We start from the raw sequence: 22,472 nt of genomic DNA, 5'->3' as shown, positions 1-22,472 counted from the left end.
TTCACCCATCCAAACAAAAAAAAAAAAAACTAGAGAACTCGCCCGCGTCGCTGGGCATTTAAAATTAACAATATTATTTACTGTCATTATTATTAGGGAATCCAACACTCATATAAATATTAGCCAATCCATTAAGTACATGTATTTTCTACATGGATACCAAGTTTCAAGTCAATCGGATGCATGGTTCAGTAGTTATAACGGAACATCCGTAAAAACCACTGTAGATTATACATTAATATAGATACAATAATACATTTGAATTATGATTTCTATCATTAGAATAACGAAAATTAAATGAGGGTAATTATAGCTTGATCAAGCCTTTGAAATCATGTTTTAGTTTTAGTTTCAGACACAATGCTTTAGAGCAGTGTATATCCTCTTTGAGCTTGCATTTTGGGGTAACTAGACGAAATCAATTCACGCTTAAATTTGTTTGACGGAATATGTCCCGAACGATTCTCATTAATGAAGTAATATTCTTTTTAAGTTGTGTCCAACCGCCAAAGGGCAAAAATAATAACATAATATTTAAGATCCAAGGACGACTGAGCGATAGAGCTATCTTTCAGTAGGTCGCGTTTCCGATCCGGTGGTTGATTCTGCGAAGCACTACTCTTGCTAGGGTCAGTGTTAGCATCACTCCGGTTTGAGCCCGTGAGCTCACCTACATGCTAGGCCGAAGCTGAAATAGCCTCTCAAGGCTATCAGCATAGGTAGGAAAATAATAAAGATGGCTAGTGATGCTGCCCAGGCGGTGCCATCGGTGTTTGTTCAGGGATATAGAGGTCGCTTTAACATCAACTCTGTGAGGGTAAAAGGCGCGAGAGTGTAAAGAGGTCTTTATAGTCACAGCGTAACTCATGTTAAACAACGTAGCCAGTGCGGCGGCGATGGAGTATTAAATCGCAGCGCGCTGAAGGCTGGATCCGAGTAACGTAAAGCAAAGTAATTGTTTATGGTATGAATCTTACTAGAATACTGTGCATCCGGCTTTTATTCAAAAGAAATTTGTGTCACCCCAGACTTATTCATCCTTTGCCCGTAGTTTCAATGTCCTCCTATTATAGGTAATTATTTTCTAACGTAGTCATCTCACTAACCTTAGATTGGCCGTTGTTGTTGAACACAGCACGCAATCAGTAATAAAACTTTGAGCCAAATTAAATTTCCAATCGACTACCGATCTTTCATTAGCCGAAGAGGAGAAAAAAATTATGATATGATGCTTGCACTTGAAATAATTTACGCCTTAGACAGGTACAAGTAATTACCTGTATTATTAATATAAAATTTCGGTTCAACCCTGACCGGACTCTACGAAATGACAACCCTAAAGAATCTTAGAAAGCATCACTCACATTATGTCATAACGGTTCTTGCATGTGTCACATGTGTGTGTATATTGTGTAAAATACTACGTGCTATTTGCACAATCAATCGTTTACGTGACTAGACCGACAAACTTGGACCACCTCTGCATTTTTTCCGTAGTGATGTGCTTGCTATTTACATGCATATCGACATTAGATAAAGAGTAATGTAATTTAAAAAGAAAACATACATTACATAATCGTTTTACGTAAAAGTAAAAAGGAGTGTCAATTTATTTTGACAAGCTTATGAATTTTACTTAAGAGGAATAAAAATAATGAATGCGAATAGTTTAGCGTTTGCAAAACTAGTAAGTTATTAACATCACTAGCCTTTCGATTGTGTAACAGTCAGACGATGGATTGAGTCGAGGCAAACACTACGGAGAAATCAAGCGGATCGTCTGCTTTCCCCGCACTAAAAATATTCGCGCGCTTTTGTTGAGAATTGTTAAAAAAATGACAGGCAACCAAATTTAAATAAAGCATCCAATAAGTTACCAATATTTTGTAGCTGTGATTAATAATTTAGATTGTGATTTTGTAATGATGACGGTATTAAATTAATTGATTATGTTTTATACGTTGATTGGAGTAGTAAATGACAACGACCTTCGCGCCCGTTTTATGGAATTTTAATTTTTTTTTCTTGTGAGTATTATTGTTTTTTATACATTCGTTAAAACTGCTACCATCCATATGATTTTTATTACATCGTGTAATAAAAATCAAACCCGCAAAGTTATAATTTGCGTAATTACTGGTGGTAGGACCTCTTGTGAGTCCCACGGGTAGGTACCTTCACGGCAGAAATACCACCCTGCGTATTTCTGCCGTGAAGCAGTAATGCGTTTCGGTTTGAAGGGTGGGGTAGCCTTTGTAACTATACTGAGAACTTAGAACTTATATCTCAAGGTGGATGGCGCATTTACGTTGTAGACGGCTATGGGCTCCAGTAACCACTTAACACCAGGTGGGCTGTGAGCTCGTCCAACCATCTAAACAATAAAAAAAAAATTGGCTTATATCACACACTTTATTATTTTGATTTATTTGTTCCATAATAATTAATCACGTAGCTCTGTGCTAAAATAACAATAAATGCTTGTCAGTTCATTGATTTTTGATCTGCATTTGAGAATTCCGTGGCAAATTACGAAAATATTGGGTTCCGCACCCATAAAGTCGGTCTGTGCGTTTGTCTCAGAAACCGATAACATCGTATTAATGAAATATATGAGTCGACTATTATCAAAGCCGGCAATGTGAGTTTTGGACAATTATTGGTAAATCAGAAAAACGAATTATTGACTTTGTATTCCATTGGCAGTCACAAAACTCTTCTGAACGACATCTTAGATAAATAACAGGTTAAGTATTAATCTTTATTTAATGCAGGTTTTGAACCGTATTCTTTGAAGGAGACGATTATATTCAAATCAATCTGTATTGACATATCAATAACATTTTTTTGTCCAAATGCACAGATTGCCACCTTTGATAATAGACGACTCATATATGACGGATGAGGGACCGCCGCACAGTGGGTCGATTCTATGATTTTAGTGACTTAGGGACCAACTTTGTTTTTTTATAAAAAAAATTATGTACATAGATAGAGCTCGTTAATCTCAATATTAATTGTTTTGGGCAAAAATTACAAAAACTTTATAGTTTGGTCAGAAAAATGTGTTTTGTGATTTTTTTGTATGGAGCGGGTCACATTAAATTAAATTCCTGCTAAGTACCGCGAGGTCCCGCTTTGAAACTTTATTTTCCTTATACCTTGTCTAGTCTACTATCATTTGATGCTATGAACACGTGCATAAAGTTGCAACTCTGCCAAATAAATGGATCGAAAAAAATTAATAAATACATAGAATAAAAACCTTTATATTTTTTTTCGTAAGTGCTTTTAGGTTAAATTTGATATGGATTAGTAAGTAAGAGCACGTAATAATACCCATAATTACATAATACCTAACAACAATACATTTAGTAGGTCTCTAATTATGCAATATCTCTAAATATTATATATTTTGTTTCACCTTTCGATCTTTGGGTCAGAAAAAGAAGATTTTGTAAAATATCCTCATTAGTCGACGTTCTACTTCTCATTATTGAATAACAACTCTCTGTATATTTCCGAAAATCTTTATTGCGAGCTTCCGCTGCCTCTTCCGAGAGTTTACCTATACGAATGGCACCAAAGTTCTTCATTATTGTATATCACTGCCATGTGCCAACAATTTATGGATACTGGAAGGGATATATAATACCAGGTATATAAATTAACATACAATACTGCAGTATATCTAAAAAATTCGGAAAAATTGGAAACGCGCTCTCCAGATGCAACAGAGTGAAGAATCACGTGAAACCTCTATTAAATCTTTACGTATTCCTTTATGCGGGCTGTTTCTTCTGCATCCCTGAAAAATCTTCTGGCAGTATTGCCATCATTGGTTGTTCTTACTCCTTGCTTGACAACATCTATAAGTAAACCGCATTCCTTTTCAAACGCTTGCTGTATAGCACTTTTTCTGGTTGTTATTTTTTCTTTGTCATCGCCCCTTGCAACTCCATTTCTTGAAGTCCAAACGATAAGACGTAAACAAAAAAAGTGTCATTTAAAAAATTTTCTCACAGGAAACTACATACGATGAAAAAATTGTGAAGTAATAAAATTATATTTACCGATATGAAGTAAGCACTCCATGCATCTTATCCAGGCATGTAAAGATGGCATTCCACACTGGAATATTTCTTCATTGTTTTCTCTTTGATAAGCAAGTCACTCCAAAAAACTGACGGTTTTGCTTTGCAAATATCACAGACAGCAGAAAATGTTTCTGACAAATATGAGGTTATTTTGCCGTCTATCATCATCATGTGCAATTGATGCTTAACTTCAACTTGTTTGATTTTTGATGGCTGAAGTCTTTCTATTTCTTCTGTTATGCTAGCTTTTATAATTGTCACTGTTGACTGCGTTTCTTTTGTAAATTTAAACATTATTGGACGGCAATAAAAAGTTGATGAGGGTAGGTCGTTTTCCCAAACAATTATTCCATCAAATTTCTGAAGCCTTATAGGAACTAGACTGACCATGAAAATAGTTGAATCATCAAACTCTGTTTCAGTTTTTTGTTTATAATTACTTTGACCTGGGGCTCTATTAAAGCCTATTTGCTTATAAGCAGTAGCTCTCTTGCAGACTCCAAATCTGAAGTAATCACATCTAAAAGCCTATATAGCGCCAATTTTAGTAATGCTTGCATTTTAATAGCAGCTCCCTTCTTCAGTAATAATTACCTCGTCTTTCCCTGGATAACATTTGGTCTTTTCTTGCTTAATTTTATATTAAGAAGGGTATAAATCAGACCCATTTTCACTTGCTGCTTCTCTTAGGTTTATATACTGCCACTTCATTTAAGTGAAACTAATATTGCCTCATCGGGAGAATATGGACTACTTTTCACTTTACTTGTAATTAAATACTCCTTAACTTTTTCTAGATCTTCAGGGTGATTTGACAAGTGGTTCATAATTTCTCCTACATCTTCATTTCTAGTGTTTCTCAAACTAGCAATTGTAGTAGCTTTCATTTCATCCGGGGATAACGAAAGCGATTGGTAAATTTGTTCAATGCGTCTTCGTTTTTGCCTGGATCCCAGTTCTTCAAAAGGTTTTCGAGGTGCAAAAATAGATGTCGAGGCTTCTGTAGTACATTTGAGAGTGGTACATTTTCAACATCTTCAGTATTAGAAATCTCGAGCCTTTCATGTGCAGTGTTGATAGCTTCAGGTATCATTCCTTCAGGCCAGTTTATTGCACATTCTAACCAATCATATTTTTTTCTTATAAACTGTGCTAACATGCGACTACTTCGTTTCCATATTGCACTTATATTTGAACAAAATTGCGTACAGAATTTTTGGAGCTCAACATTTTTCTCTTCGGTCACGTTTATTTGATTTTGTAGGAATTGAAAGAGTTTTTTATTATCAGACAGCGACTGTAGTTGCTCTCTTAAAATCATAATTCTAAATTGTTAACAAAATTATCAATTATAACGGAAACAGCAAGATTACAACGACAATCACAAGATGTTAGTTGTAGTACGAATAAACGAACACTAGTTAGTATATAATAAACATGGTCACTTTATACTTCCAGAGACAAACAAATGTTTACTATATTTTCTACTACCCAGTAATGGCTGCTTAACTAATTATCCTCATTAAATAATGTTAACTATCCTAATAATTAGAGAGATTGCTTAATTAGAGACCTACTAAATGTATTGTTGTTAGGTATTATGTAATTATGGGTATCATTACGTGCTTTTACTTACTAATCCATATCAAATTTAACTTAAAAACACTTACGAAAAAAAAAATAAAGGTTTTTATTCTTTGTATTTATTAAATTTTTTCGATCCATTTATTTGGCAGAGTTGCAACTTTATGCACGTGTTCATAGCATCAAATGATAGTAGACTAGACAAGGTATAAGGAAAATAAAGTTTCAAAGCGGGACCTCGCGGTACTTAGCAGGAATTTAATTTAATGTGACCCGCTCCATACAAAAAAATCACAAAACACATTTTTCTGACCAAACTATAAAGTTTTTGTAATTTTTGCCCAAAACAATTATTATTGAGATTAACGAGCTCTATCTATCTACATAAAAAAAATTATAAAAAAACAAAGTTGGTCCCTAAGTCACTAAAATCACAGTATCGACCCACTGTGCGCCGTGATGTTTTTAAAAAGTGTGACGTCAGCACCGCTGACGTCGCGGTCACCACTTTCTTGACGAATGACTCATGTTTGGGTTTCCGAAACAAAACTTCACGAGAACTTCACGAAAACTTCGTATATTGCACGAGAAGCATAACAACGTTACAGAGATATCCGTACAGTACAACGGCTCGGACACGAATCAATCAGTGCTAGACAGCACGGCCGTATTTATGGGGCTTCGTACCCGTGAGCGTGTTGACACGTTTTAAACACGTGAGCGTGTTTACACGTTTTTCAAACACGTGAGCGGGTTTACACGTTTTTCAAACACGTGAGCGGGTTTACACGTTTTTCAAACACGTGAGCGGGTTTACACGTTTTTCAAACACGTGAGCGGGTTTACACGTTTTTCAAACACGTTTTAAAGTATTGAAATTACAATAAAAGGAACTGTTTAACATCAATTTCTTATCACAGAGTAATTAGTTGATGATCAGTAGGTAAATAGTCATATTTGCGCCGACACGGCCATACTGACAGGCGGTGCGCGCTCTGCACCAGCCGCCCATGTATGGTGTATCACCAGAGAGTTCTTGGAGTCCACCTGAAACAATGGAATGTCTGTTTCTGAGATTGGTATCTGTGTACATTTTTATGTTACTTTGAAAGTAACTTATTTTGTGTAGTTTTATATTGTGACGTACACTGTGGTACTATGTAGTGGATGTACACTGTCGTACTTATGTAGTGGACGTACACTGTGGTACTTATGTAGTGGGCGTACACTGTGGTACTAATGTAGTGGGCGTACACTGTGGTACTCATGTGGTGGCGTACACTGTGGTACTCATGTGGTGGCGTACACTGTGGTACTCATGTGGTGGCGTACACTGTGGTACTCATGTGGTTGCGTAATTTTATTAATCAAAAATAAAAACTTATCCTTATGCCGATTGTTGATTTTGTTGTTCGACCATCCTGGTTTGTGAAGTAGATGGTAGAGGTTCATCGGCTGATGCTGATGGGTAGTCTTCTTCCGCCGATACGGTTATCTGGTCTCCAGGTTGTTGCTCAGCGGAGGCGGCATGTGATCCCACTTGGGCGGTGCGCGCTCTGCACCAGCCTCGTTGATTCTCGTAGGTTTATCTTTGATTCCCATTGATCTGCAGGAATAAAAAGTTTCTCTGAGTAGCGCATCTGTTATACTTGCGTTACTTGTAACTATGTAAGTTTGAGACTATTAATGCGATTTTATTGTAGGGTTCTCGGAGGTTTTCGTAGATTTCTCGGAGGTTCTCGTACATTTCTCGGAGGTTCTCGTAGATTTATTGAAGGTGGGATAAGAATGTGTAAGGTGTTGTTCGTTGTGTAAGGATATCATGGTCTTCAGATGAATTTTGTGGTGAAATTTTAGTAATCAAAAATAAAAACTTATCTTTTGTATTCATTGATCAGTTGATTGTTGATTCCGTCGCTCGACCATGCTGGTTTGTGAAGCAGACGGTACAGGCTTATCGGCTGATGCTGGAGGGTAGTCATTATCCGCCGATACGGTTATCTGGTCACCAGGTTGTTGCTGAGCGGAGGCGGCGTGTGATCCCGCTTCTGATGACGGATGAGGGACCGCCGTGATGTTTTTAAAAAGTGTGACGTCAGCACCGCTGACGTCGCGGTCACCACTTTCTTGACGAATGACTCATGTTTGGGTTTCCGAAACAAAACTTCACGAGAACTTCACGAAAACTTCGTATATTGCACGAGAAGCATAACAACGTTACAGAGATATCCGTACAGTACAACGGCTCGGACACGAATCAATCAGTGCTAGACAGCACGGCCGTATTTATGGGGCTTCGTACCCGTGAGCGTGTTGACACGTTTTAAACACGTGAGCGTGTTTACACGTTTTTCAAACACGTGAGCGGGTTTACACGTTTTTCAAACACGTGAGCGGGTTTACACGTTTTTCAAACACGTTTTAAAGTATTGAAATTACAATAAAAGGAACTGTTTAACATCAATTTCTTATCACAGAGTAATTAGTTGATGATCAGTAGGTAAATAGTCATATTTGCGCCGACATATATAACGAGATAGATTAAAAACATTATAATATATTCCATAAGCCGCTAAAGAGTGTTTTTAAAGTAATTCGCTTTTTTTGAAATAAAAAATAAATACAGCTATCCGCTACAGAATGATGTTTTTAAGATATTTCTTTTTTAATTAAAAAATAAATACAAGTATGATAATAGAGTTGAAATTCGAAAATCGAAACATGCTGTCGAATTTCTCACGACCTATCAAAGGAGGATGTTCTCACTTCGCGTATTTTTTTGTGTTTTACCTTAGAACTTACATTCTAGGTGAGTCGATTTAGAATTAATTTTAAGCCCCGTTCCAGCTGTATTTGTTTTATTTTTCAGTATATTACCAGCTATTACCAGTATTACATCATTTAGTTTGCGCCTAGGTTCTTCCAGTCCACAAACTCCTTACAACATCACACCAAAAATTGTCATATCAACTCCAAGCGAATTATAATTATTTAAACTTAAAATTGTTTAGATGCAAACAAGCATAGTTTGAATATGTTCAAACTTTTCAATCACGTAAACTAACCTCAAAACACCATTATAATAGTAATTACTTCCGAATATCAAACTACGTGCGATAATGTAATTTATTTTTTGGTTTAATTTTATCATTTTCAGTGTTCATGCAAACGCTGATATTAATAGCTGGCGCACAATACAAAAAAAAGGCTTCAATAACTTACTTCCGTTTTTTTCAATCTGTACATGAGCTAAAATTAAGGTTTTGTTGCCAGTGAAATGAACTACGAATATATTTGCCCGCCTTATTTACCATAGATTATAGGCTATATAATAATTTTTTTGTGAATGAAGTATTACTGGTGGCCCGCAGGCCTCTCCAGTTTTACCAGGACAGGTGGGCGAGCAGAGGCTCAGCCAGGAGGGGTGGGATTTGCTAACAGCTGCCCGAGCGCCTCAAAGGAGACCTAACAACACAAGGGCAGTTGCTTCGCGAATGAATCTACTACCGGATCGGAATCGCGACTCGCTGAGAAGATCCGGCGAGAAACTTAGCGGGCTAATGTTTAGGTTAGGTTGCACGTCGAACTCTTTGCAGAGTTCGACGAGTAAATATTATTAGTTTGAAACATACAATAGAGACTTGATGATTGATATCTCGATGATCGATGATAGACTGGCTCGATGGTGCAGTAGTTAGCAGCCCTGACTGTCGCGCCGAGGTTCCTGGGTTCGATTCCCACATCGGGCAAACATTCGTGTGATGAACAGCTTTGTTGGCTGTTTGTGTTGTGCTGGGTGCTTATTATCTATATACGTGTAGGATCGGTAAGTACGGAACGTATGAAAAGAGTGTGGAACGAAGCGTTAATATGTAGATGAGAGGAAACAGAAATGTAAAAGAGAATGACAAACAGAAAGACAGAGAAGAGAAAAGGAAGATGGCGAAGACTGTTAAAAAATGAGCAAGGCGTAATAAAAGTGTTAATTAATTTTTAATTATTATTATAACAAAGTCAAGTCAAGAGAAGGATCCAACTGGGCTGGGCGGCGTTCGGCAAACTGCGTGGAGTCTTTTCATCGCACATACCACAGTGCCTTAAAACGAAAGTTTTTAACCAGTGCGTCCTGCCGGTAATGACTTACGGAGCCGAAACGTGGACACTCACAGTAAGGTTGGTCCGTCAGCTCAAAGTCGCTCAGCGAGCCATGGAAAGAGCCATGCTCGGAGTTTCTCTGAAGGATAAAATCCGGAATGAGATTATTCGACAGAGAACTAAAGTCATCGACATAGCTCAAAGAGTCAGCAAGCTGAAGTGGCAGTGGGCTGGCCATATATGCCGTAGGACTGACGATCGCTGGAGCAGACGGGTGCTCGAGTGGAGACCGCGCAGCGGAAGACGTAACGTGGGACGCCCCCTGGCTAGATGGTGCGATGACCTCCGCACGGTGGCCGGCAAGAAGTGGATGAGGAGAGCAGCAGACCGGGCTCAGTGGTGTAGATTGGGAGAGGCCTATGTCCAGCAGTGGACGACTGTGGGCTGTTGATGATGATGATGATGATTATAACAGAAGATTTTGGAACAGTGAAAGTTTTATTTTATGCGCCACGATTCCTATTCTACATACGTATATAACATGTGTGTCAGCCAGGTGTACTAGATACCTACGTAGATGCGCTAACAGTATACATTGGGTGTTAAGTGTTTTCCGGAGCCTATAAACTTGAATGTTACCATCTAAGGCTAAGACTTATAGTAATTAATAGAAGCCCACACTTCATACTAGTACCCATGGTTCGCGGTAAAAATAGGTAGAATAGTATTAGGTGCCTAATCAGACCCGACTATTTTCACGCAAGATGCTTCGAACTTCCATAATTAAAATTAAAACATATTATACTTTCATAATTAACTATAATAAAAAAGTTTATCGTACTTCACAGTCCTTTAAATAGACAAATATTCAAAGATCGTTTCATATTAACAAGGACAAGAGACAAAAGAAGTCTATGTTCGTTGGATTCCTTTCAAAGTCAAGGATATTTTTATAAAATACGAACACGGGTATAAAAATGAAACTTATATTGTAAATAGTTTAGTCAATTATCGGTTGTTGTTGATGTTGTTTTAAATACAAGTGATAATTTTAATAGGTAGGTATAAAACGTTTAAATGTTATTTAAAATCGTTTAGTGTTTGAATACTCAGTGTTTCACTGGTGGAAACAGGTATATTTTATACTAGCGACCCGCCCTCGCTTCGCTTCGGAAACATTAAAACACACATGAAACCAAAAAAAAAATAAAAAAAAATTAAAAAAAGTAGCCTATGTTCATCAGAGACAATGTCGGCTTCTAATGGAAAAATAATTTTTCAAATCGGTCCAGTAGTTTCGGAGCCTATTCGAAACAAACAAACAAACAAATCTTTCCTCTTTATAATATTAGTATAGATATAGATATAGACTAGCCGTACTCTTTTTTTTTTGTCAGGAGGAAATCGCCGGACTTCCGCCCTTCACTGGGGATGAAGGGCGGGGCATGTCGGAGTCGAACCGACTAAAACCTCCTGTCTCTCAACAACCAACGTCCGAACCTCGCATGAGACAAAACTCATGAAAAGGCAAAGGGGGGAAAGTGAAGCGTTTAGTGCTGAGCACATCTCTCCCATCACCCTCCCCGTCGGGACGCCGGACTGGCGGTCGTCGGCGCCACGACCACCAGCCCCCTCGGTCGGCAGGCTATCCGAAGCCCGCCTAGATGGCGCCGGTTAGAATGGTCTATCCTACGGAATACCCCGCTGGGTCAGAACCAGCGTGGGTTGAGGATAGCCGGCCTTCCATCACCCGGATGCTCATGCATAAAACGCGTGCAGAGCAGCTTGCACGTCGTCTTCTTAGGCCCCCTTCGCCGGTCCCCAGGCCGACATGTGAGGGAGACCAGTAACACTTAGAGGGCCAGGGCTTGGGCGAGATCCGCCTCCCTGACCCCCGCTCGACGGCGGCGGGCCTGTGCGTCATATACTAGCCGTACTCGCCCGCTTCACTGCGCATTTAAAATTAACATTATTATTTATTGTCATTATTATTAAGGAGTCCAACACTCATATAAATACAAGCGGAGCACCAATAAAGAATGTTTCAAAATCGCGGCTATTTTTACCTTTTGAGAACTTCCGCTGAGTGCGCTGCAGAAACGGTTAAAGTTTCGCTAAAATAATGTGTGACAGAATTGTTCCCGGCATTTACGTTGTGGATGTCTATGGGCTCCGGTAACCACTTAACACCAGGTGGCCTGTGAGCTTGTCCAACCATGTATGCAATAAATAAATTAAAAAAAGCTACCGTTATATTCAACTTTATTAAATTTGTTAATTACTCCTATGTTGACCATTCCGACCTGTTTATAATCAGCTAATCGTCGTCATTGACTGTAAATTGAGATCTCATTACCCTCTAAATAGTTGATCTAATGATTAACGAATGACGGTTATTTGCTATAGGGGCCTTATGTTTGGAAACGACCGTGGCCCAAAAGATCAGACGTGTGCTCGTATCAGGCAGGCTTCGAAACCTTTGAAAAGGTACCGATTTGTCTAAATTAATGATATTCCTGGGTCATTAGTAATACCGTCTTTACCATAAGGGCACACGGGGCCCGTGCCCAGGGCTCCATTCTCAGGGGCCCCCGAAAGACCGACAATTTCTCTCGCACGTTTATTCTCAAAACATTTTTTCACAAATCAGTAATCAGAAGGTATTTAAAAGGCTATACTATGACTATGATAGAATATTTTGCTCAACATAAATCCCGAAAGAAGCCGTTATCGAAATCGTAACCAAAAACCAGCAGCATTCTAATATAATTAATGACATATTATATCATACTGTATTTGATTACCTATAATAAATGGTCTCATACTCAGTAAAAAATGTTATTATAATTAGCTTTTTTTACTTTCCAAAAGGGCCTCAAATTTTTGTGTGCCCAAGGGCCCCATCCTAGTTTAAGACGTCCCTGGTCATTAGCAGAGATATCCAACAACTAGTAATAACCAATGGTGGGTGGCGGCATTTACGTCGTAGGTGTCTATAAGCTTCGGTAACCACTAAACACCAGGTGGGCTGTGAGCTCGTCCACCCATTTAACCAATAAAAAAAAAAAGTTTCTTGCCGGATCTTCTAAGGGGGTCGCGTTTCCGATCCGGTGGTAGATTCTGCAAAGCACGGCTCTTGCTGGGGTTAGTGTTAGCAGTTTGAGCCCCGTGACCTCACCCATTAGTTCGGTGAATCTAGAATAGCCCTTCGAGGTTACTAGATTAAGTATGTAGGAAAAAAAACGCCATCGGTTCAACCATAACTAGGCTTATAACCCAGTAGACCACGACTGCGTCTTATTTCTATTGTACCATCATTTTTCAATGCAAGGTTGTTTGTTCCATTGCGTGTCTCCTTTAGACAATAAAGGTGACTAATAAATTTAATTGCCCTTTAACTAGTCTATTAACAAAGTGTAGATGAATAGATAAATCTTTATTAATGCTAATTTTCGAAGTATATTTTCTTAATTATCTTAATACTTGGTTCAACGTAAGCCATGCAAGTTGCATTTGCTTTTTTATTTATGAATATTACAAGTGGATGTCACAATTTTGTTTAGAACCAAGGATCGGAGCCCATTGATACCAAAACGCGAATCATCCATTTCGAGACACCTTAGAACTTTGATGTTTATTAACATGATAATATAAAGTCTAATAACTTAACGAACATTAAGCTATTTAAGGAAGAATTTTTTGTAGTATTTTCAGCTTATCACTAGAACCGCGTATTTATTATTATTATTATGTGTTGAACACGTCATTACGGATCCTTCCGATCCATTAACGGTGCTTTTAGGTACCTCAAGCACCGGTCATCGTCTCCGCCGAACCCGTCGCTTGCGACGAAGGGCTCGACGAGTAAATGAATCCATAGACGCAGCCCACTGAGCTTCTCGCCAGATCTTCTTAATGGGTCGCGTTTCCGATCCGGTGGTAGATTCTGCGAAGCACGGCTCTTGCTAGGGCCAGTGCTAGCAACACTTCCGGTTTGAGCCCCGAGAGCTCACCTACACGCTAGGGTAAAGCTGCAATAGCCTCTCAAGGCTATCGGCATAGGTAAGAGAAAAAAAATTGTGTTGAATGGGACATGTTTCGAAGTTTTACAGATAGACCAGCTGTTACCCGCAACTTCGATCAAAGAGGTTTCAACCCATCTAGCGTTGAATGGTCACCGGCGTTAATAGAGATCGCGATTTGGTATTTAAAGACCGGCATAGTTAAATCGTTGGGTACGATTACACCATGTCGCGACGGAACATACAAAAAAGGAAATATTTCAAATCATTTTCAATAATAAATATCACTCGCATCAAAACAGATGCACTTCACTGAAAATCTATGAAAAATCCATTAAGTAGTGCAGATCTTCTTCTTCGAAGCCATATTGTTATAAATATTGGTGATACTTAAAAATTTAAACAAAACAGCTAAGAATAAAGACCGGTTATTTTTGTTACACACCTGACTCGTGTTGTATCAAGATATCCTTGCAATTTGACTCTCTTTCTTACCCTCGATTCCTGACTGAAGAGAAAACTAATAGTTTACCAGATTATGCTCGCTTGCCTGTATTCACAGATTATAAATTATAGTAAAACTGTCTGTGATTATTGAGACAATAACAGCCTTCGCGAATAAAAATCGACTTAGTTTAAAAAAAAAACAGTCTGGTGTTTCTCGGACTAAATGCGGTAAAGAGTTCCGTAGCGGAGTTGAAGAGAGTTAAAACTCAGAAAACAATATTAATCACGCAACTAGCAGTTTAACTATAAGCACTGGGCTCGGATTGTTATTAATACTTTCACACTAACAAACATACTAACTTTCTATCGGATAGGCGACGTTCGAAAGAAATATATCATGAACAAACCTACAGATTTTTTTTAATCCATCTAACAATCCGTTCCATTCTACCCAGCGAGCGACTAAATTGGCAGTTATAAACGGACGGAATGTACTAAATAATGAAGTGTTCTTTTATTAGACTAAGAAACCCTAAAATTCATAAAATACAATTCAATCTATATCTACAATGACTATTAATTCACTTAGCAAAGATATAATACTGCTTATACAGGCGACAAAAAATACCTGTAGATTTTCCTGTTAACAGTCTCAACAGTGGTGGATTTACACTAGGGGCAGTCGGGGCAAGTACCCAAGGCGGCTTATCAAGATTGCTCAATATAATTAATTCATTAATAATTTTCTTTTTAATTAATAATTCAAGAAATTCAATCCATCCGTTATTGGTGAATTATAATTTTGGCACTTTTGATAAAAATTAATGATCAAAATGATTTAATCAATTTATTTCCTTGGAGATTTAAAATAATAATCAATTTTTCTATTTTCTGTAATTAAGGAAATTTAACTAGTTTTTTTTTTGTAATATAATTATGAGACACACATAATCAAAATTTATAATTGTTAAAAAAAAACAAATATTTATTTATGTTTTTGGAAAGTTTCCGCAATAAATTAGGTATTTTAAATTTGAAAAAATAAAATATTATATTAACTATAAGTTTAGGTAAAATTCCAGTATTGGGGCGGATTTTTTTCTGGTGCCCAGGAGCGGCATTAAGTTTAAGTCCGGCCCTGAGTCTCAATAACAAAAAAATGTGTCTATTTACGCATGCATATTTTATAGTTAGCAGATTTAAAAGTAACAATTATGCAATAGGACTTTTAAATGCTAAGGATCTGTGATTAATATTAGTTTTCGTATGGCTTTTGTAAAACAGTCAATATAGATCACTGGCCGCGGAAGAATACGACATATTTCGTAGCTATAGCTTTAAAACTATGGGACATCAGGCTTCAAGGCCTTTTTTATTGCACCGGGTGAATGGGCGAGCTCATGTTCCATCCGGAGTGAAGGGTTTCCTTGAAAGCCAACCGCCACCAATGTTGTGACGTAAGATAATAGTGTGATGTTTAACAAATGTATCACTCTTCAAATTTTGTTTTTAATTTTTTATTGCTTAAATGGGTGGACGAGCTCACAGCCCACCTGGTATTAAGTGGTTACTGGAGCCCATAGACATCTACGACGTAAATGCGCCACCCACCTTCAGACATAAGATCTAAGGTTTCAGTATAGTTACAACGGCTGCCCCACCCTTCAAACCGAAACGCATTACTGCTTCACGGCAGAAATAGGCAGGGTGGTGGTACCTACCCGTGCGGACTCACAAGAGGTCCTACCACCAGTAAATTATGGGTAATAACCAGTAATGGGAGCAGCGTCTACGTATCATTATTGAGAAGCTGGCCGGGGATACCTACTCGTGTGGGCTCGAAATATGCCCTACCACTATTAAGTTTTTAGTGTCTTGTCCCTTCCCCACTCTTGTCAGTGGTCCCCCGCTGCACAAGCGTGTCGATGTTTTCAACAACCATAAAAGGAGATAAAAGGCCTATCGTTTTGCTTTCTTGCATGTAATAGTGCCTGGTGATTTCGCGGGTGTCACTAATCGAACTGACTAATAATTGTGGAAAGTTGACGGTCTTTAGGCAAGGATTTTGTTTGGTTGAGGATTCTAACGCCAACGGAAAATTATATTTGATTTCGATATTTTTAATTTTTAACGTAACTACATGCGGATTACTTTGAAGTGGTTATTGATATTAATAATGTTTTCTATATTCGTGGAAGTAATTAAATAAAAACAGACCCAATATAAAGCCGTCAAAGTGGCTTTAATTATATTATTTATGATTAAAACTACACGAATAACTTAATCTCGGATTTATTATTTTCAATTAATCATTTCCGATGTTCCAAATGCTTTACGGTTTTCGAGGTCAGACGACTAAGATGTCATCCGTCGTTCGTTATCCATCGCGAAATCAAGCCATAAAAGTAGTTAATTTTTAGTATAGAACTCGCGAAAATCGGAAAAAGTACTATTAAAATGTGATACTTGTGTTGTTTTATATAATAGTTCATTTCTCAAAATACGTAACAGCAATAAAATTGATTTTCATTAAAAAATTACTATACATTTAATAAGTTATAGAACTCGCGAAAATCGGAGAAAGTACTATTAAAATTTGATTCTAGTGTTGCTTTATATAAATGTTCATTTCTCAAAATACGTAACAACAATAAAATTGATTTTTATTAAAAAATATTATAACTATGCATTTAATAAGTGTTCCGAAAGCTCTACCGAAATTAAGAAGAGCGTGGTATGAATGAGTGTATTAAATTAGTATTTTTTTTGTAGTGAATAGTAACAATAAGATCTAGAAAAAAATACGAATTTACGCAATTTCATGTGAGGTGAGGTTTTTGTTACATCGTAAGGGGGGGGCAGGCCCTACCCGGCTTGGAAGGTGGGACAGCCATTATACAATACAATTGAGACTTAGATTTCATGTCTCAAGGTGGATAGCTGCACCTACATCATGATGTCCATGACCTGCGGTAATGACAACGGGTGGACCCAACTTTAAAAAAAAATGGTTTCCAGTTTATCGTTTAGCTTCTTACAAACAGTCACTCCAGTGATCATGAAGTGTGAAGATGTAAATCTGCAGTAGGTACAATTATTATGTCTTCATTTCGCAACCTCCATTGTTCAACGGCGATCTGTGTCATGAATATAAAATCATAATAGCGATATCCATTGCTATTATGGTTAATTGTTGTTTATTTCTTTATCAACCCATTTCTGTCATGGGCAATGTTTTTGGAGACAGTTTTGATATGAAAAGACTTAGGTCTAAACACTGCGCTGTGAGCCCAGCTAAGCAAGCTACCTATTTCTGAACGGAATACTCTGAATAGGCGTCATTTCAAAGCACTATACTTGTTACTATACTTGAGACCTTAGAACTTGTATCTCAAGGTGGGTGGCGCATTTACGTTGTGGATGTCTATGGGCTCCAGTAACCACTTAACATCAGGTGGGCTGTGAGCTCGTCCACCCATCTAAGCAATAAAAAAAAAAAAAAAAAAACTAGATTTTCTCTCGAGAAGTGCGTCAATGAAAACAGAAAGAGCAAGCCAGACTTGAAGGCTTAGCACTCATGTGGTTTAGAAGTAGGTTATAGCTTTCATTGGGCTATAGGAGTAGATAAGTGGAAGCAAGATCCAAAACCCACTAAGTTTTAAACTATAAAATGTGACTTACTTGTGTACTTAAATATTTTTCACATTACAACATGAAAGCTAAACTTGGAATATCAGATTAAAGTCACTGTTGTCCTTGAATCTGTGAAGACCGATGGTTACAAGGCTTGTCAAGTTGAAAGCACATTATATACCTACAAATGACGTATCATGATAAATCAGAAGTAACTAGCTGAGATTGGGAATAATTTCGAAACTCCAAACAAATGTTTAACTGATGATAATAAATATTTTTCCTTTTCAGAGTCACTAATTCCTGTATGAAGACTCAAAAACATGGAATCCTTTATAAAACAGGTAAGTTCTCATTTCTAATATGGATATATTCTTAATGGCCCCTGATAATAACAGCTGGTGCCAACCGAGATTGAACATCGCCTTGGATTAACGGCTCATCTTCTTTAAGCCTGGAAAATATGATTACTTCGTGGCAGAAACAGATGGGATTCTGGGTACATCTGTTTATGATTACGGCACGACTTCTTTCACGGTTGCTTCTCTATGAACCCTAAGCTGGTAAAACATCACCATGTCACCGTTGGTATGTTTTTCTTTTCCTTCCACCGAAATGAACAGTGAGAATAAATTGAAATTAATCTACACCTACTTTGAGATATAAGTTCTAAGGTCTCAAGTATAGTTACAACGGCTGCCCCACCCTTCAAGCCGAAACGCATTACTGCTTCACGGCAGAAATAGGCAGGGTGGTGGTACCTACCCGCGCGGACCCACAAGAGGTCCTACCACCAGTAAAAGCGGGCTTTACTGCTTATATTTGTTGTGAAGTAGCCCTGGGTTCTAGTTTGAAAGATGGCACAACCATTATGCAACAGAAACTTCAACCTATAGATTCTGATCATCGGCCTGTCTTAGTTTTCTGGTATGATTCTTCATCACCGCGAAAAAGGTGTAGGGACACAGTTTGTTATGTAAACAAAATTGTTCGTAGTCTTAACATGCGGCTGCGCCCGCAAGCTCCGTTGCTTTTTACTTTTTAAGTTCAGTCGCGAATAAACGCTCCGATTAACCAGTTGTGATATTTAATTATCTTAATTCCGACAACGCGCTGAATCATTATTGACCACTACTAAAATAAACTGCTAAAAAGGATTCGAACTATACATACAATGTCGATTGTGAATGTTCTGTCGAATCCTTCCAGGCCTTCGTCGTGAGCGGCGCAGCACTGAACATAGCAGGACACGGCTGTGCTCACGGCTACCCGGCTGTTCTTTTTGCGCAAATCGAAAGCAGCAAAGGCGACTTCAAACTCAGCGACCACGACACATCATGGATTGGTGAGTATGATGATGAGTCGACTTTAAAAATTGCAATACCCCACAATATCTAAGTATTGATTTATGTCTTTTATCCATCCATAATCTTAAGCCTTTCGATATTATGTTTTTTTTTTATTGCTTAGGTGGATGGACGAGCTCATAGCCCACTTGGTGTTAAGTGGTTACTGGAGCCCATAGACATCTACAACGTAAATGCGCCACCCACCTTGATATATAAGTTCTAAGGTCTCAGTATAGTTACAACGGCTACCCCAACCTTCAAACCGAAACGCATTACTGCTTCACGGTAGAAATAGGCGGGGTGGTGGTACCTACCCGCGCGGAATCACAAGTGGTCCTACATAATTACGCAAATTATAATTTTGCGGGTTTCATTTTTATTACACGATGTTATTCCTTCACCGTGGAAGTCAATCGTGAACAATTGTTCAGTACGTATTTCATTAGAAAAATTGGTACCCGCCTGGGATTCGAACACCGGTGTATCGCTTCAACATGAATGCACCGGACGTCTTATCCTTTAGGCCACGACGACCTCAAAACCTGTGGATATATTCCTAAATAGTAGCGACCATTTGTTCTAGACAAGTCCTTACAAACTATTAACATGAAATTTGTTTATTAGTATCCCGTATTGAGGTCGCATGAGTGGTACCGCTTGCATAGTAGTACCACGAAGCAATGTTGTGTTCTATTTGAAGTATGGAACGGCCATTATTCTTTAAAAATGAGATTTCGACCTCATGTAGTTTGAAGGCTATGCTTATATTACGATCTTTATGGGCTTTGATAACCACGTAATACTAAGCGGGTTACAGTAGTCTGATCATCTACAACATGCTTATAAAGTATACAAATCCACAAGATACACAAAATGCCCTATAAAGTATACGATTCTTCACTTAGAGTTGAATATCTTCAGAATTATGATTTTTAATAGGCAATCTGTAAACCAAAATACCCAGACCCATAGATACAGCCCACAGTTTCTCGCCGGATCTTCTCAGTGGGTCGCAATTCTGATCCGGCGATAGATTCTGCGAAGCACTGCTCTTGCTAGGGCCAGTGTTAGCAACATTCCCGGTTGAGCCCCGTGAGCTCACCTACACGTCAAGAAGCTGAAATAGCCTCTCAAGGCTATCAGCATAGGTAGGGGAAAAAAATACCCAACATTTTTTTTACATAAACCGTGAACTAGGAACCTTTTAACCTTCAAAATGTATTCCTTTTTTCAGCTTCAGTTGTCGGCGTTATGGGAATAGTGGGTAACTTCATATCGCCGGTTCTAATGACGAAGTATGGCCGTCAAAAAGCTCATCTCCTCACAACTATACCAGCTCTACTCGGCTGGCTGATATTCGTATTCGGAAACTCTGTCCCTCTATTCATTCTGGCGAGGCTACTCCACGGTCTGGCTTTAGGGCTAAGAACACCTTTAGCAGCGATATTAGTGGCAGAGTATACGGACCCAAAGTACAGGGGAGCGTTCTTGGGGACATTCGCCATATCACTAGGTCTCGGGATCTTCTTGTCACATCTTTGGGGAGCGCATTTAACGTGGAAAATGACTGCTGTGGTTTGTTCCATGTTCCCGTTGATCGCCATGGCGATAATATCTTTTTCTCCGGAGTCGCCAAGCTGGCTGGTCTCCAAAGGTAAGTACGAAGAGGCTAGGAAGTCATTTAGGTGGATTCGAGGCGGAGGTCCCGTACAAATGGAGGAGTTCGAAGCGATGGTTAATGCGCAGAAGGAAGAAGTTGCATCGGAAAAAAACGAACCGATATCAAAAAGGAATGGAATCTTCAAAACGGCGATAAATTCGATAAAGAGCGTCCTCAGAGTATTCAAGAAGAAAGAGTTTTATAAGCCAGCCGTCATAGCGATTAGCATGTTGGTCGTTTTCGAGTTCGGTGGAGCCCACATGTTCGCGGCCTACGGCAACACGATCCTCCAAGCCGTTTTGGACAAAGAAAACGCCACAGACGTGGCGTGGCAACTGACCGTGATGGACTTACTCCGCACGATCTGCGCGTTCTTGGCCATCTTCCTTTTGAAATACTGCAAAAGAAGAACGATATTATTCACGAGTGGCCTCACGACGGTTCTATCGCTCGCTTTTATATCTAGTTTTATTTACATGAGAAAAGCCGGTCTCTTTACGGCGACTTGGCTGCTGGAGCTAATGCCGATGTCCCTGATGATATTCTACACGGTCTCGTTTTGCCTTGGCCTCGTTCCATTGAACTGGGTTATATGTGGCGAAGTATTCCCGTTAGCTTACCGAAGTCTAGGATCTACTTTGTCAACGTCATTTTTGACGCCGTCTTTTGTGATCTCCATGAAGACGGCCCCACATTTGTATTCTTCTGTGGGGGTCGAGGGAGCGTTCCTGGTGTACTCGGCCATTTTAACGTTCTTCTTGATTATAATGTATATTTTACTACCGGAAACCAAAGACAGGACCCTTCAAGACATCGAAGACAGTTTTAAAGGCAAAAAGAACGCAGACCCGGAAGTACAAATGACGCTTATAAATAAAACCGATAGTGTGTTGGTATCGTAAGTTTTTATTTTATTATAACACATAAACAACTGTGATAGGATTTCCAGCGAATTAAGAATTCTTGACTTAGTAAATAGTGGGGTAAATATGGCCCATATTTTTTAAGCATTTTTTTGGTAGAAGCATATTATAACTAAACTAGGACATACAATGTTGGTAGCTAGCGAAGATTAGCAACTCAGACTTAACATGCATAATATTCAAGTATGATCAATATTTACTTATTTTAACATTCAGATACATCATTCTGTTACAAAAAAATTACAGTTAATATTTCATTTATTTTATTAAGAGAAAAAAGCAATTTTAGATTAATAAAATAACAAAATCTAATAATAATAAGAAAACTCCTATTAAATTTCAGTGCTATTACTTATATTCGGATGTTAAGAGCATCGATATATCGATGGTTAAGAGAGTCAATCATTGTGTAAACTACACATAAGACAAGCTATGCTCAAAATGTGAAACAAATAACGTGTATGTACAATTGTGAATAAAAAACTATAAAGTTTCAAGAAAGTCTTTTCATTTTTTTTTCAAAACTGCGGCGCTGACTTAACTGAATTCGCCTGAATTCTAATTTCAAATTTTCAATTCATTACCTATGACTTCTAGTCTAGTCAACAAGTTCAAAAACGTGAAAAATAGAGATAAAGGTCCTAAAAATATGAGCGATGGCT

At 38.3% G+C, this 22,472-nt stretch overlaps 1 protein-coding gene and 1 long non-coding RNA gene across 5 annotated transcripts; one reads left to right on the top strand and one right to left on the bottom strand.

Annotated features, from left to right (window-relative positions):
• The first annotated feature begins 1,056 nt into the window (after positions 1-1,056).
• LOC114253463 (facilitated trehalose transporter Tret1) lies at positions 1,057-22,311 on the top strand. 4 transcript variants are annotated; one of them, XM_089739798.1, is made up of 4 exons: positions 1,057-1,073; positions 18,170-18,222; positions 19,088-19,223; positions 20,462-22,311. In XM_089739798.1, the coding sequence occupies exons 2-4, from the start codon at positions 18,202-18,204 to the stop codon at positions 21,787-21,789; spliced, it is 1,485 nt and encodes a 494-aa protein (XP_089595924.1). In that variant the 5' UTR covers positions 1,057-1,073; positions 18,170-18,201; the 3' UTR covers positions 21,790-22,311. The 4 variants fall into 4 exon arrangements, with proteins under 4 accessions (XP_089595924.1, XP_028044140.2, XP_028044141.2 ...); XM_028188339.2 differs by lacking the exon at positions 1,057-1,073 and adding an exon at positions 1,746-2,027; XM_028188340.2 differs by lacking the exon at positions 1,057-1,073 and adding an exon at positions 10,792-10,834.
• Positions 3,517-5,516, bottom strand: LOC149499506 (uncharacterized). Its single transcript, XR_016325705.1, has 2 exons — positions 4,074-5,516; positions 3,517-3,964 (listed from the first exon to the last, which is right to left on the bottom strand). It is a non-coding gene; the product is annotated as an uncharacterized LOC149499506 (long non-coding RNA).
• Positions 22,312-22,472: the final 161 nt, after the last annotated feature.

This window comes from Bombyx mandarina, chromosome A1 (genome assembly GCF_030267445.1).
Source record: "Bombyx mandarina strain Sakado chromosome A1, ASM3026744v2".
NCBI classification, from domain to species: Eukaryota; Metazoa; Arthropoda; class Insecta; order Lepidoptera; family Bombycidae; genus Bombyx; species Bombyx mandarina.
Note: the sequence above shows the minus strand (reverse complement) of the source record. Positions and strands in the feature narration are given on the sequence as shown.

Coding starts and splice junctions, on each gene's coding strand:
- LOC114253463 (XM_089739798.1), top strand. CDS start 18,202: ATGGAATCCTTTATAAAACAG. Junction 18,223..19,087: donor TGGAATCCTTTATAAAACAG/GTAAGTTCTCAT, acceptor GAATCCTTCCAG/GCCTTCGTCGTGAGCGGCGC. Junction 19,224..20,461: donor CCACGACACATCATGGATTG/GTGAGTATGATG, acceptor TCCTTTTTTCAG/CTTCAGTTGTCGGCGTTATG.